The 14,710-nt window shown below is 38.5% G+C and overlaps 1 protein-coding gene across 3 annotated transcripts in view; it reads right to left on the minus strand.

Annotated features, from left to right (window-relative positions):
* BMAL2 (basic helix-loop-helix ARNT like 2) overlaps positions 1-14,488 on the minus strand; it is a 38,044-nt gene extending 23,556 nt beyond the window's left edge. For all 3 annotated transcript variants that reach the window (XR_012663650.1, XM_075113452.1, XM_075113442.1), the window contains exons 1-4: positions 14,316-14,488; positions 5,694-5,838; positions 4,351-4,386; positions 1,172-1,210 (exon numbers count right to left, since the gene is read on the minus strand). Coding sequence is in view for 2 of the 3 variants with exons in the window: in XM_075113452.1 (XP_074969553.1) it covers positions 1,172-1,210; positions 4,351-4,386; positions 5,694-5,838; positions 14,316-14,376 (281 nt within the window). In the remaining variant the exon portion in view is untranslated. The remainder of the gene's footprint in view (positions 1-1,171; positions 1,211-4,350; positions 4,387-5,693; positions 5,839-14,315) is intronic.
* Between the last annotated feature and the right edge of the window lie 222 nt (positions 14,489-14,710).

The raw sequence follows: 14,710 nt of genomic DNA on the forward strand, positions 1-14,710 counted from the left end.
CATTTGGGTAAGGAGAACCATCTTCAACGTATCTAAGAGTCAAAGTTATATCTATCTGAGTTATAGAAACCTGAACAGGTGGATGCAGAAATTCAGGTGATGACTGGATGATTCAAAAAGCCTGCTGTTACAAAGGGGAAGGGAGAAAAGCAAGGTCTCCAATAGGCTTGCGAAAAGAAACACTGGAGGGAGATAAGTGTTAAGCAAAACTACAAAGTGTCTTCTACTTAACTTTTTTCCTCCAACTAATGAACCAAAACTTAAGGGAAAAAAAAAAACCAATACAACATGAACATTATTAAAGCAATGTACAAAACAGAACCTTTTACAGCAATCTGGGATACTCAGTAAAGAAAAATTAATTTTGGAGTTAAACAAAAAACTGTAAATATATTTTGGAACACTTTCAATTCTTCCATTTAATTTAAATGACAAGAATACTGAATAATTACTACTTATACACTATGCTAAGTAATGCTTTTGACAGCAGAGTGGATTATGTATTTCTGCTTTGACATCTCTGCTCACATGCCAAATAAAAGATACTTCTATTTTTTAAAAAACTTTATAAAACAGCTCTACTTTTGCTAAGTGGCTTGTCTGTAGTTTAAAGTATTTGTTTGGATGAATCATGACTGCATTTAGTCACACATCATTTTGAATCTTACAAGTGCTTTACATGAATTTCCATTTGGATTCAGGTAAGATGTGAATTCAAAGTACAATGGCAAACCTTGAATAATTCCCTACAAAAAAAACTCGTTCCAGAACAAGAATTCTTTGTCATGCTTTAGTTGAATCCATTTTCATGTGGGATAAATTTTTAATACCTCCAAGTGTACACAAATCTAGAAAAAACAATTCTCAAATTCATACAGACTGAGGATCAGCTCCTCCCTTTATATACGACTTCAGTGTACTGCATTTAATTCTCACCTTGAAAATTTTAACCTCAGTTTTTTGCTAAACCATCTGAGATGCCCTACAACACAACTTCCATTAAAATTAGTAGAAAATAAAATCCTCAAGGAGGCTCTAAAAATTGCTGTACATTTAAGTGGAGAAAAATAAATATTTGGCAGTTTTAATGAATATTACCCCTATAATAATATTTTACTACTGTGAATCCTAGTATTTACTAACAAAATGCACATTTATTGTACATTAGTACCTGAAATCTTTTACTTTAACATGTTCTTCATCTTCACTCCTAGAGAAAACAAGATATAGTTTTACATGACATATTTAATACTAGGCACTTCTTTCCTCTCATGAATTCAAGAAGATACAGAAAATGCTACAAATTTATTATGGCTCTAATAAAAGCAAACCCACAAAAATTCCTAATACAAAAATGATCTCGCAAGTGATGCATAATAGAAAGAGAACAAAGCATAACTTCCAATATTCATAGTTACGTGAACCTATTATGGAGATCTCGTAATTACCAGATGTTTCTACGCTGGAGAACACAAGATTAATGGATCATTCAAATAAGTGCAGGCTTGATATTTTTTATTATTTAAAAATTTACAAGAGATATAACCTATTCATGTTTTTATTTCCAAAATCTTATTGTCAAAAGGTGAAAAAAGCAACCCTAGCCTGGACTGGGCCTAAAATACACTTTAATTGCTCATGGTCAGAAAAAGTAATAATTAAATATTTTCCCACACCATACAGCAATGACTGGAAAATCTGTGTAAGAAAATTGTAAATGAAAGACAACCATAGTGCCTATATCACAACAAATACTTGGCAGCAGGAAAATATAAAGGACAATTCAAACAAGGGCAATGATCTTTTCTCATTCCCCAAGATCACTGTATTCTTTACGACCATCTATTAAGAATTTCAGAACGTGGCCTAATGGGTATCTTGCCAATTCAGTATGAGCAATTTGGTACTAGCAGAGAGAGAGTTCCCGTCCAAATACTGGCTACAATTTTCTTTAAAAGAAAAACTGATACAAAAACCTTTCTACAGAAGTTCTTTGGCTTTTTTTAGTTCAGCACTGGAAACATCTCATGCAGTGCTCTAATATCCATTCCAGAGGAGAGACCTGCTAGCCTATGACCATTTTAGAAGAGGCATATGTTGCACCAGAGTGATTATAAGGAGGTAGGCCAATCCGTCAGCAACTGTTTCCTATGAGGAAATCGAAGTAGGAAGTAGAAGGACAGTTGGAGATTACTGCTTTAGGAAAGGTCCCAAAAACTGCTTCCACCTGTAACTCAGCACTGACCCCAGCAAGGATCCAATAGCCAGAGCCAAATTAACATACGATTCAGAGATCCAGCTCTTCAACCTGGGATTTCGCTGGAACCCAGAAATCTTCTAGACAGTCTGATAAACCTGGAGTAGGTTAGGCTCACAGGACCCTAGGACTTCTCTTCAGTGGATCTGTTTCAGATTTAGATGAGTTAGCCATAACTAACATTTTTCTTTCATTTTAAAAGAAACTTTTACCAGAAATGTGTATATTCTATGAAGTCCAACAGAAGTTACATTGTCTGACCGTAGGAGAAGAGGTAAGGAGGAGCCAGGCCAACTGCAATGCAGCATGTGGCCTATTAACTAATTCCCTTCTCCCCCAGGAGCTCCACATGGGGAAGAAACTAGAACAAATTTGCTGCTCAAGCAATCAGTCAGAGCCTTCAATGGATTTATATAGCTTCTGTCCTAACAGCTGTGTTGTTACTGATATAAATAGCTAGATGAAAACTACCTTGAGTAGATGAACATAGGGTGAAATTCTACCTCATGGCTATAATCTAGGTATACTTAATTGGTACTAGAAAGAACAGAGTCTATATTGATCAGGAAAACAAAAAAAAAAGAGAATACCACCTTTTCCTCTGTTTTCTCAATTGATTTATTAACCACATTTCCCCATTTATTCTAAAATGGAAGCAGAGGTTTTAAAGACAGAAAAGGAGTATTTTTATTCGTACTTCTCCATCACGAGCACCATGGAAAAAAATCCACACAGGAACAAACGATTTATCCCGAAAGAAAGAGGTTTTTTTTATACTACCCAATAAGCCAGGAACCATACATTGACTATCCTGCAGAAAGGGATCTGGAGCTGCTGGCTGACAGCAGGCTCAGTGTGAACCAGAAGTGAGCGCTGGCAGCCAAGAGGGCAAACAGCACCCTGGGGAACATTAAGCACTGTGTAACCAGCCAGTCAAGAGAAGTGATTATCCTGCCTGTATTCAGCATTGTTGCGGCCTCATCTTGAGCACTGTGTGCAGTTCTGGGCCTCACCATTTCAGAAGGATGTGAAGGTCCTTGAATGCATCCAGAGGAGGACAACAAAGCTACTGAAAAGCCTGGAAGGAATGGCCTGTGACAAGCGGCCAAGGACTTTGGGTTTGACTAGTTCGGAGAAAAAGAGGCTGAGGGGGCGCCCTCATTGCTCTCTACAGCACCCTGTGGAGGGAATTGGAGAGGGAGGTGCTGATCTCTTCTCCCTGGTATCCAGTGACAGGACACATGGGAATGGTTCAAAGCTGCGCCAGGGGAGGTTTAGACTGGACATTAGGAAGCATTTATTTACCAAGAGGGTGGTCAAACACTGGAACAGGCTTCCTAGAGAGGTGCTCGATGCCCCATGCCTGTCAGTGTTTAAGAGGCATTTGGACAATGCCCTTAGTAACATGCTTTAGCTTTTGGTCAGCCCTGAAACGGTCAGGCAGTTGGACAAGGTGGTCCTTGTAGGTCCCTTCCAACTGAAATGGACTAGTCTATTTTATAAAAAAAGAATACAAATATATTTTCTAAGTAAGGTATCCAGGTGCAGAAAAAGAAATCACAAAAAAGTAATAATGTAATTAATAACTATCCCATAACATATATACACAAAAGGTTTACTTACACTGCACAGCCAATATTAACTCTGGTTTGTCACCTTGTAACAGCATTATTTTAACATAGTTGTGGTAGTTCTGTTTTAAAAAGCACTTGACAAAGTTAAAACAAAGAAACAAAAAATACTTATATGCACCTGTCCTAGAAGAGTACAAGACCTCTCCTTCGCCTCCTTAGTCTTCTTATCTTACTGTTACTTTTCATTTGTTCACATTTTTACCTTAATTTCAATACTAACAAGCCTGGTAAAGCTACAAGCACGTCAGTGTCTTAGAAAGAAGTATCAGAAAACCTTAACATTGGATGGACCTATCTATCCTCTTAATTAGCTATATGTTTATTACCTTGTGCTGTAGAAAGACCTGCCCTTAGACAAAGCATTCCTTAAGGCAAACCACACAGCTCATCTAGCCAAACAGGAAAATGTGACATGTTTATAGCACTGAAAACAGAAAAGGATTGATTTATAAAAAGTACCTTTTCTGAGGATCACCATCAACTTCAGCTGTATCCCTGTAAAAACAGGTAATAAAGTAAGCAAAATGTAGTTCGAAGCACAAAAAGATGACCTGATATACCTAATGAAAAAAGGTCACAGAAAAATTTTAGAGGAAACCCCACTTGAATAGTTACTTTCGGCAAGAACATTAATTTTTAGAAACTAATTACTAGTTCCTACAAAACAACACTTTTTCAATTAGTATTTCAACTTGGACATGAATTTTTTTTATGATTAAGTTTCATGAAATCAGAGAGAGATCCAACCTTCAGGGAAAGACTATTGATGAACCAGCACTTTCACTGAACGGGTAAAAATCAACAAGTGCTACTGAAAAAGAATGGAGACTTTTTTCAGAAACTAATGTATTTCTGGAGTTTTCAGCAGTCTACAAGATACACTTGAATCTCCAAGTTGACAGTTATATCAACACCCACATTATGGCTACATTCTATAGATCAATGGACTATACATGGAAGAAACAGTGATTAAAAAGAATCGCTTTAATAATCACAAAGACATGTAAATTTCCTACCTCCCCCCCTTTTTTAGAAGTGGATTTTCCACACTAGTTTGGAGAAGCTTGTAATACACTAGATCTTAAGGCTGACTTGTATCCCTTACTTCTGGCTGATTAATATAGCTTTGAATAGATCACTTCAAAAAATATTTTTCTATGTAAATGATTATTTCATTAACTGGCATCTATTTGGCAGTTTTAAAACAGGAGAAAACAGTAGAACAGTATCATCTCAGTAGTCAAGTATGACCCACTTAAAAAGACTGAGTACTACTGTCAGACAGACCTCATTTTTAGGTCACAGCTCTATCCGGACACTGAAGTAAACGGCTGCCCTGGTCACTGAAAAAGCAGTTCTCATTCTGTAGTTCTAGATCAAAGAGCTTAACTAGTAATCTTGTTTCACGCTTTAAGGTGATATTCATGTATGCACTTGTGAGACTTCAAGCAACTTAATAACAATTTGCTGCAAAGAGAACTTGCCTTTACTAGCATGCAAAAAAAAAAAAAAAAAAAAAAAAAAAAGAGAGTTAGAATTGAAATTGCAGCATTTAAGACACATTACCCAGAGACTTCAGGCAAGGAAACAGCTTTATAGAATCCTACATATATCCCTTAAATTTAAGGATTATTTTTTCTATTTTTAATAACTCAGGACTGTCAAAGAATGCATTTGGAAGAAACTGTAATAAATAATGGTAGTAAATGAAGGAAGGGGGATTAGACTGTTACTGTGTTGCATAAATAACAAATGAATGCCTCAAATTTATGTTGAGACACATACAGAATCGATTTACTTACTGGTTATCGGAATCACTTCCTTTGCGCTTCCTTGGAATCTCAGCCACAGAAGCATTGAAAGTGGTGGTAGTAGGCTTAGTTATTGGATTCATGAGGCTGGGGACTCCAGAAGCAATGCACAGGTTTCCATCTATTGAGAAGTTATCTGTGAATGAGGAAAAAAAAAGGCTCAGTGTCCAGGAAGAGCTATATCATCATGCATCCATTCTGATTTTCATTTGGAGGAAAAAAAAACCAAAATAGTCTGTGGGTGGCTTCTATGCCTCTGACAATAAAAAACAAAGACTGCACTGCTACAGCCTAAGTACAGAAAGAGTACATTGTCTTCCCACAGTCCTGTAACGATCTCATCAACCCAATCAACTTACCAATGCAATACAAAATACACTATTCTCCTCCTTACACAATCTTAGCAGACGATACTTAAATCCCCCAGCACCTCAAGCATCCTGCTGCAAAATCACAAGACGTGGCATTAGTTAGCAGATCAAAAAACTGCGACTAATACTAAATTAAACTTAAACATACAGTGAACTGGGTTTTTTTTAACAAGCTGGACTTCCAAAAAAAAATGAAAGTTTGCCATAACTATGTTTCTGACATAAAATCTACAATTACAAATAACGTCAGTCACGTTAAGTCCAAAGAGTCTTGAAAGCTTGTCAAGTTCTACCTCCATATTCCCTTCACAATTGCCCTCTCAAAGAAAACTGTTTTGTTGCTGGGAGGGACAGAGGAGAAGTCACAAGCCAAAATAATCCTAGTGACCTACTCGGAAAGGAAAACAGTCTCAAGGAATCTAAGCACCATTACACTTTTTTTTCTATCCCAATGCAAAGCTATCACAAAGAATCACCCACTGAGGTTTAGGTAAAGAATCAGAATTAACCCTGTTTCAGTAAATGTAGGCACTCCTTTAGACTTTGTGTGCTAGTGAGGAACATATCCTGTGTGATACATCTAGAAACAATAAAGAATTAACTCCATTGAAGGACAGATGAAGGATTGAGAGAGGTCATTAAAGTGAGCATCTCCTGCTTTTAGCAGGAGGCAAAAACCAAGATACTTTCAAAATCCAGCAGGCTGCTTTGTTGAAGTGTTTCAGAAAATGTTCCTTTTTCTGAAGGAAGAAATGCTTTATTGTAAGATTTCTTTTTTTTTTTTTTTTTTTAGCATTTGTGCTGTCTGTAAATGATAGGTAAAAATGTGTGAAAAGAACGATACACAGTGTATGCTTTTTCCCCCTTAGATGTAAGCACGTTTTACACCAGAAAAATTGCCTTCTAGGTTCTCATTTTCTGTTGGAATATGACTCTGGAGAGTTAAAATGAAAATAGGCTAATACTTGAACAACAGCTTGCCTGGTCTTCCACTAATCCTCTCTCTACCAATTCAGACTACAGAGTCAGCCCTTGTTTTATTTTAGAAAGCTCTTTACTCATTAAGTCACACAGGAAGTTAAAAAAAATAAAACCAACAAAAAAAACCCCAGAAGGCAGAAGCTCTAAAAACTTTAAGACTCAATAAATAATTGATAAATAAGTAACAGCCTTTGGGCATCTGCAACAGAGAGAAAATTTGGTTACTTCAACTACACAACATATTTGAGTCAGGGATATTAAAAATATATTAAAAGAAACGACACCATAAATACTACAAAGGCACAAATGGTAGATGTTTGAAGTATTTTTACGGTTAATCATCACTTCGTAATAGTCTCATTTTATATTTCTACTATAAATCCATTCAATTATAAAACAAGAAAACCCCAACAATTCCAAGTGAACTCTTTATAACTAAAGAGTAGTTTTAATTCACTGAGGTCACAGCAGCCTATAATTACTAGATTAAGTTATTAAATTAGACTCATACTTAATGGATATTAATGCAAGAGTACATACGAAACAGAAACCTACATGTATCAAAGACAAGAACGCCTTCAGCACAACAGATCCTGTCATCCTGGAACAAAGCAGGACAGAACAGACCCACTGACCTAAATACTCCTTTCCACACAGATGGCCAGCCTGCTTTCTAAACCGCTTCCCTTTAAAGAAACAAAATGAAATGCATCATTTACCCATTTTCCAATTTATCCTCCATATTATCAAAGGAACTACTGGGTTTTTTTCTTCACAGTCAGGCAACAAATTCTGAATGCTGCACTTCTCTACATTTCCTAACACCACCCTTTTCTTTCTCTTAACTAAGAAAACCAAAAAAGTTTAGATTATTAGCTACAGTGACCTATTAAGAACTTCTACACTACAATTTTTAGGTGATAAATTGAATGCTAAATGACAAAATAAATGCCATGTTAAAAGCCATCTAACTAAATGCTACTAAGACCGCTGGTTGATCTTAGACAAAAATATAAGGTTAAGAATCTGTATTGATCCCTGACATGTACAGCATGCAGCATATATTCTTTAAGAATCTCAAAAAAACCCAAACCAAACCCCCAAAACAATGCAAAAGAAAACAGAGAAATAAATTTAAAGCTTCAGAAGTACCAAGGTTAGTAGAAAAGTAATTATCTGGAATTTAACAGACAAGCCAATCTTTTTAATACCTATTACTCACTGAACAAGAAGCAGACAGAAACAGTTCATCAAGCTAAGTCAGCTTTGAAAAGACAGTAAGGGCACTTTAAAACAATCTCTTAGGTCTTTATAATAGCTATCATTATGTACTATGTGGTTCCAGTGTGCTTACTCTTTCCCTGAAGAGTGTCTTAACCTCGTGTAGTCTGTGATGAAAGATTTCTTTACTTCTTGGCCTATACCACTTTGGGAAAGCTGGACAAAGGATTTAAAAATCTTTGGGTTCACAAACAGAATGAGCTAGAATGCACCCCAATACCAGGGTGTGCTTCTGCAATAGGAAGAAGCTGGATTCTTACCTTTCATATGTATACCTGGCTGAATTTTTTATATTTTCAATTTCTGTGAACATTTTCATACCATTAACCTCAAAAGCAAACACCCCTAAGAACATGTGAAGCAAAACTAAATGTTTCCCAATTTCATAGAACATAATATCCAGAAAGACCACTCTCTGTTACAAGTTCATTCTCCTGGAAAACTGAAATCATTAGTCAATTTTTAAACTGCTAGAAACAGTTTAATTCAACCAGAGATATTTTGTTTTACCACCCCAAAGGCTATTACTTACACTAGCCTGGTTCACAAGTCAAATAAAATTCCAACTGAGAAGTTACACGTTGGGTTTTTTTTTAAGTTTTTTTTCAAAGTTTTGCTAATGCTCTGGCATACTGGTAACCAAATTTTAATGGGAAGTGAATAGTTCCTCAAATACATATGTCTATGATCTATGTTTGGCTCTCAGTATTAAGCATATATGCTTATTTATATTAACATGCTTTTAAAATATTTTTAATTTTTTAGGCACATCAGGACAGATGAAAGTAATTCTGAAAAAAAACCCACCACTTTTTCTCTCTGTGAAAAAGCAAAGACCATCCAAACATTGCAAACGCACCATATGAAAAATGGCTCATTCCCGGTAAATGTATCAGAAGTAAAAACCTATTAAACACTAACTTTAGTAGACTTCATAATCAGGCAAACAAAATATTTAAGGAGTGGTTATCAATATATACAGTTCTCATCACATCAACATACAAGACCATACCCGACTGAACTCCAACCTTTCTCATGTTTTGCTACATGGAAAAAAGAAATAAATTACAGTCCCCAAGGGTGTTGGCAAGGAAGTGAACAACTGCAAATGAACTACATGAAACTACTGTTTAGTGATGGGATATGAAGTAAAGACATATGAAATCAACCGTACTCCTATGTTTGGCAAAGGTTCTGTGTAAATCACATGCAATATATTAAGAAACGAGGTTTGGGAGACTCTACATCTTTCCAATTACTGACAATAATATTTTCTAAAGGCATGCCACATCCCTGAGCTGTTTTCTCCACTAACAGTTTTAAGGTTTTCTGTTCCTAAACAAACAGAATCTCTTAGGAAAGGCTTACGGCCAAACTCCACCAGCCATAAAAGGTGAGATCCATCTGAACAAATAAATATGTCCACATCTGAACTAGCCATTCTAGTCCCTCGTGGAAGGAAGAAGACATTTCTAGGGTGATTCATCTCAACCTAAAATAGATTCCTACAGTTGGCCAAGATGAAATACAACATTTCTAGGGTGATTCATCTCAATCTAAAATAGATTCCTACAGTTGGTTAGATGAAATACAGTCCAAGAGTGCCTATATCTATTCAGTAATTACACAAAGATTAAAGTAACTATCTCAGACTTGGATATCTACTCTGTAGACATCTGAAGATAAGTATGATGAGCCCCACCCAAGGTGGCTAGAGAACTATCACGCAATTCTTAAAATATAACAGCCACAGCACTCGCTTGTGCCACATGCAACAAGTTTAAGCCTGAAATTTTCAAATTTTTTGCCTTCAAATTTCAAAATTTTTGCCTTAATTATGCACTCCCACCTCACGACCCACTCACCCCCACTAAAAAGTTAGCTTTCCTGGCTAGGTTTACTCCTCATAGGCTTTCCTAAAATACTACTTTAGTACTAGAACATTATTTTGGCTTTTTAGAACCATCAAAAGGAAATCATACAGGATACACATAAGCACTCCAAAAATCAGCAGAAAAATACAAGTCACATAGGTATTAATAAAAAAAGCTGTCAGTCAGCCCTCATTTAGCCAGTTTAAAAAAGATCATCTAAATCCATCTATCAGGATACTACAGGAAAATACGCTCAAAGTAGAATAGCCATTAATGTGTACATTTATGAAATTTATGGGCGGCACCCTTCACAGTCTGAATAAATGTACACACCAGACTTGGGAGAAATGTCGCAGCTCTGCAGCTGCTTCAGTTAACGTGGTAACACTGGCACAACCTTTCTAAGAGTAAGAAGGCACTTTCAATCCAGCTTCCTATTTTGCAACACTTTCTGGCAGAAGAAAAGGAGAAGGAAGAAGCTGCTTTGAATTGAAATTTCTAGGACCACAGATGCCACAGACTATTAAAATGTGTATTTTCCAAATATATGTTCCTGGCACGCACAAAAACCTTGAACTAGAAATTCAGGCTTTGACAAGTTTAAAGTCAAAACTATGTTAGAAGTGACTGTAGTTTAAGTGGCACATAAGGGTTCTTTAGTCTAACTAGATGAGTTAGTAGAATTGAAATCTACTCACATGAGCTATTAGGCTATGTCTACAGCAGTAAATTCAATGGCATAAGAGCAACAGGTCAGTAGGAGAGAAGCAGCTGGTGCAGAAGCTCTTGTTTCTCATTTGTAAGTAGTTCAGGGAGCATACACCAAATCACATTTAGTCGGATTCGCTGGGCCAAAAATCCTTACAATGCATGTGTGTTAAAGCTGTCTGAAAACAAATCACTGGTTCAGTCCCTTACGTTTGGAGTTGGAGTATGTTTGGAATGTACCTGCAGTAGCACTAGCCTTGCTACAATAAAATTCTAGTTTAGGTTCTTCCGAAAGGAGTCCAGTTCATTTATACCAGAGCTGGTCTGCCAACCAAACCAAGGAGCAGTAAGTGGGGATGATGGGATTCAATTTAAACCAATGCTTTGCTCTGAATCAAAACGCTAATGCACACGCAGCCTCCGAGTACTTACTGGATTTCAGGGTCTCAGTCTAACATCCTTAGGAGTGCAGTCACACAAAGAAGGAAGATATATCCACAATCATCTAGGCACACAAGCAACATAAATTTTCTAAACTGACATACTACTCAAGCCGCCAAGTTGGATTCTTAAGATTTATCACAATTGACATGCTAACTTTTAAGATATAAGATGTTTCTTATTACCTAAGCAATTACAGATATCTCTATCTATACATGCAGCACACAGAGGACAGCTATTGAGTCAAATAATTTCAAATAACTCTATGTCATGTAAATAGCTTAAATTTAGAAAAATAACTCCATAGTAAAACAATTTTAATGGACTCTTACTGCAGATTTTCATTAGAGAATGAGAAGACTATACCTATATCCTACATACATATAGTCCTGTCTGAAGAAGCAAGTTACAGGTGCTGTGACGTGCACTGCTTTACAGGTCCTGCAGTTCGGAACACCTATTAAAAAAAATAACTACATTTTCTAAACACGGGTGAGAGTTATATTAAATGTTTTTATGTATTAATTTTAGAGCTTTAAAATAGGCCATGAGAAGCATCTTCAGACTAGTTACTGGAAAGGTGACATCCACATCATAGCCCACAGCATCCCTCATCGAAAGCTGGGGCAACAATCTTCATTGTAGTTAAGTCACGACAACTGGAGAAACATGCTGTCTAAACCAGTTGTTCCCCCCCCCCCCCCCCCCCCATTTTATAATCATATCTAATGCAGAAGCAAGACAGAGACTTCAGTAATGAAACCATCTCATGAACAACGCTATAGAGAGAACAAACCCTTATAGGTTAACTTAACAACACTGGATTTGTTTTAATATCTCAACATGATGAAAGGAAAAATTATAATATCCTGAATTATAGAAATTTAAATCAAATATTAACATAGGCAACTGATTACTTTCTGCATCTATTTTTACTTATTTTCACCATTCAGAAGAGAAGTAGTCAAGAATCACAACCTACTCACTAAAAAACACACTTAATAGATTTCAAACACCAAATATTTGGCCAAACCTATCAGTGCATTAAAAAGTATGACTGTCACTAGCTAATGCTACACAGGCCTTTGAAAGGCTACCCTGCTTTCCCAGTCACTTTCAGGCTCAAACCAGGTCGCTGATAGAAATTGACTGTCTTGTATATTGTAGTTCATTACTGAAAAAAACACCTCTCCAACCATACACTGCTAAGGGAATGGAGGGCAGCTGTTTTCCTGAAATTTTTTGATTCTTATTATTGTAAAACACTGATTCCCATCAAGTCAGCTGGAGAACTTCCATGGTTTTATCTGGCCCTGGAGTCCAAACAGCGAATTTTCAACAGAGTGTTCACAATGATTCACTTCCCACAATTACCCACTGAATTATTTCTTCTTACAATGAATTTGATTCTTAGCTGATGTGAACTGTCCAGTTTAGAGTTGGTTTTTCATAATGTGCAAGTATACCAGTGTACACTCAAATAAAAAAAAAAAAAAGGTAAGCTGCTAATCTTAGTGTGGACCTATTCCACAAAAATGGATATTTTTATCTTAAAAAAAAATAATAGAAAAAACGCTGTTTCTTCTAAATCCTTCAGAAGAATAGGTATAAACATGGGTAACAAAAGAAACCAGGGAGGGAAGTTTCTTTCACAACAGAACATGAAAGCCTATGGTTCATTGCTTTCCCAAATCTATTTGTAAATGGAAATGTCTGCATATTTGGGGTTTTCTTTATTGCGATTATTTCCTCTCGTTACAGTATGTGCACGACACAGAAACAATCAATCCTTGTTTTAAGCACAATTTTACAGACTGCAAAAACTCTAAGAAAACCCCACTTTGTTTTCAAACACTAGATTATTTCCTACAAAATTATACCAGTATTTAAACAATAACAATCAAGCAGCAGAGACAGAAAAGTGCCGATTATTCCAGACAACCAGGATCCCCATATATATTAAAACACACGTAACTCAGACACTGAGAAAACAACAATTACTACTTAACCTAGGAGACTTGGTGCTAACTAAACAGAACTGCAACGATGACTTAGGAGAGACTTTGCTCACTTCTGATTTTCAAAATCCCATGCAAAACCCATTCTTTCTCCTCGGAGAGGGGAAGCTACACACTCATTTCAAAGCAAAAGGAGCACGAACAGCTGCTGGTGGTTTGCAACCAGCCTTGTTTTAGTACCAGAAACTTATCATTAAGAACAAGGAAGGAACATCAAACCTCGGTCACCATACAGGCGTGGGCGCACACACACATACACAGAGAAGCCAAGATCACTATACCCAAGATGCTAAATTATGTATGAAAAAAAATCATACTAGCGTATTAGGAACACATAAAACATCTAAGTGTTTAATCAGGAAGAATAAACTACGTATTAAGTTAAAAAAAAAAAAACACACACACAACCAAAAACCCCACAAAAGCATTTTTAGTCCACATCACATCGGTGCGATGACACATCTGTAACAGTGAAAAAGAGAAGCACAGAGCGAGCGTTACGCCCGGGATCTCTCTGTGGGTGCCCGACGCGGGGCGGGTGCGCCCAGCCCCCCGAGTGCCCGTTCCGAACTTCAGTGGGAGAGCGGAGCCGGCAGCGCCCACGTCGCGCCCCGGCCCGGCCACCGGCAGCGGCGTCCATTAGGAAAAAACCCACCGCTACCGAGCGATACCGGGAGCGCGCCGCGACCCAAGTGCCCCCGCGGGAAGGCTGTACCCCACGGGCGGCCGCGCACAGCCTGCGCACACGCACCGCTGCCCCGCGGGCACCGACCTCCCCGCGACGGCCGCGCAGGGCTCACTCGTGCCACATTACGGAGGCAGGCAGACGGACGGACAGACCCCATCCCATACGTACCCACGACCGCCCACACACACAGCGCAACGCGCCACCCACAGCCGTTACAGCGGCACCCCCCAGCGCCCGTTCCCCACCCCCACCTGCAGCGGCCCGCCGCTCTTCCTCGGCCCCCTCCGTGCTTCCCGCTCCTGCCTCGGCCATGGCGGGCGGCCCCTGCCCCGCTCCACAGCGCCCCCGCCACCGGCGGCATGCAGGAGGTAAGCTAAGGTGAGGAGAAACAGCCCATCCCGCCACCCTCCCCTCTCGCCGGCGCCGCCTCAGCAGCGCCGCCAACCCCCCCGCCCCGCCCGGCCCGGCCCGGCCCGGCCCGGCCGGCGGGACACTTCTCGCGAGATTTCGGCGGGCGAGTGAGCCGGTGCCCAGGGGCTGGAAAACCCGCAAAATCGCTTTACCTTCGCCTTTGTACCCGCTACTTGTGGCCAAGGCGGCCAAGAGCATCCTGACTTGTACCACCAATAGTGTGGCCAGCAGGAGC

This window comes from Phalacrocorax aristotelis, chromosome 1 (assembly GCF_949628215.1).
Source record: "Phalacrocorax aristotelis chromosome 1, bGulAri2.1, whole genome shotgun sequence".
Lineage (NCBI taxonomy): Eukaryota > Metazoa > Chordata > Aves > Suliformes > Phalacrocoracidae > Phalacrocorax > Phalacrocorax aristotelis.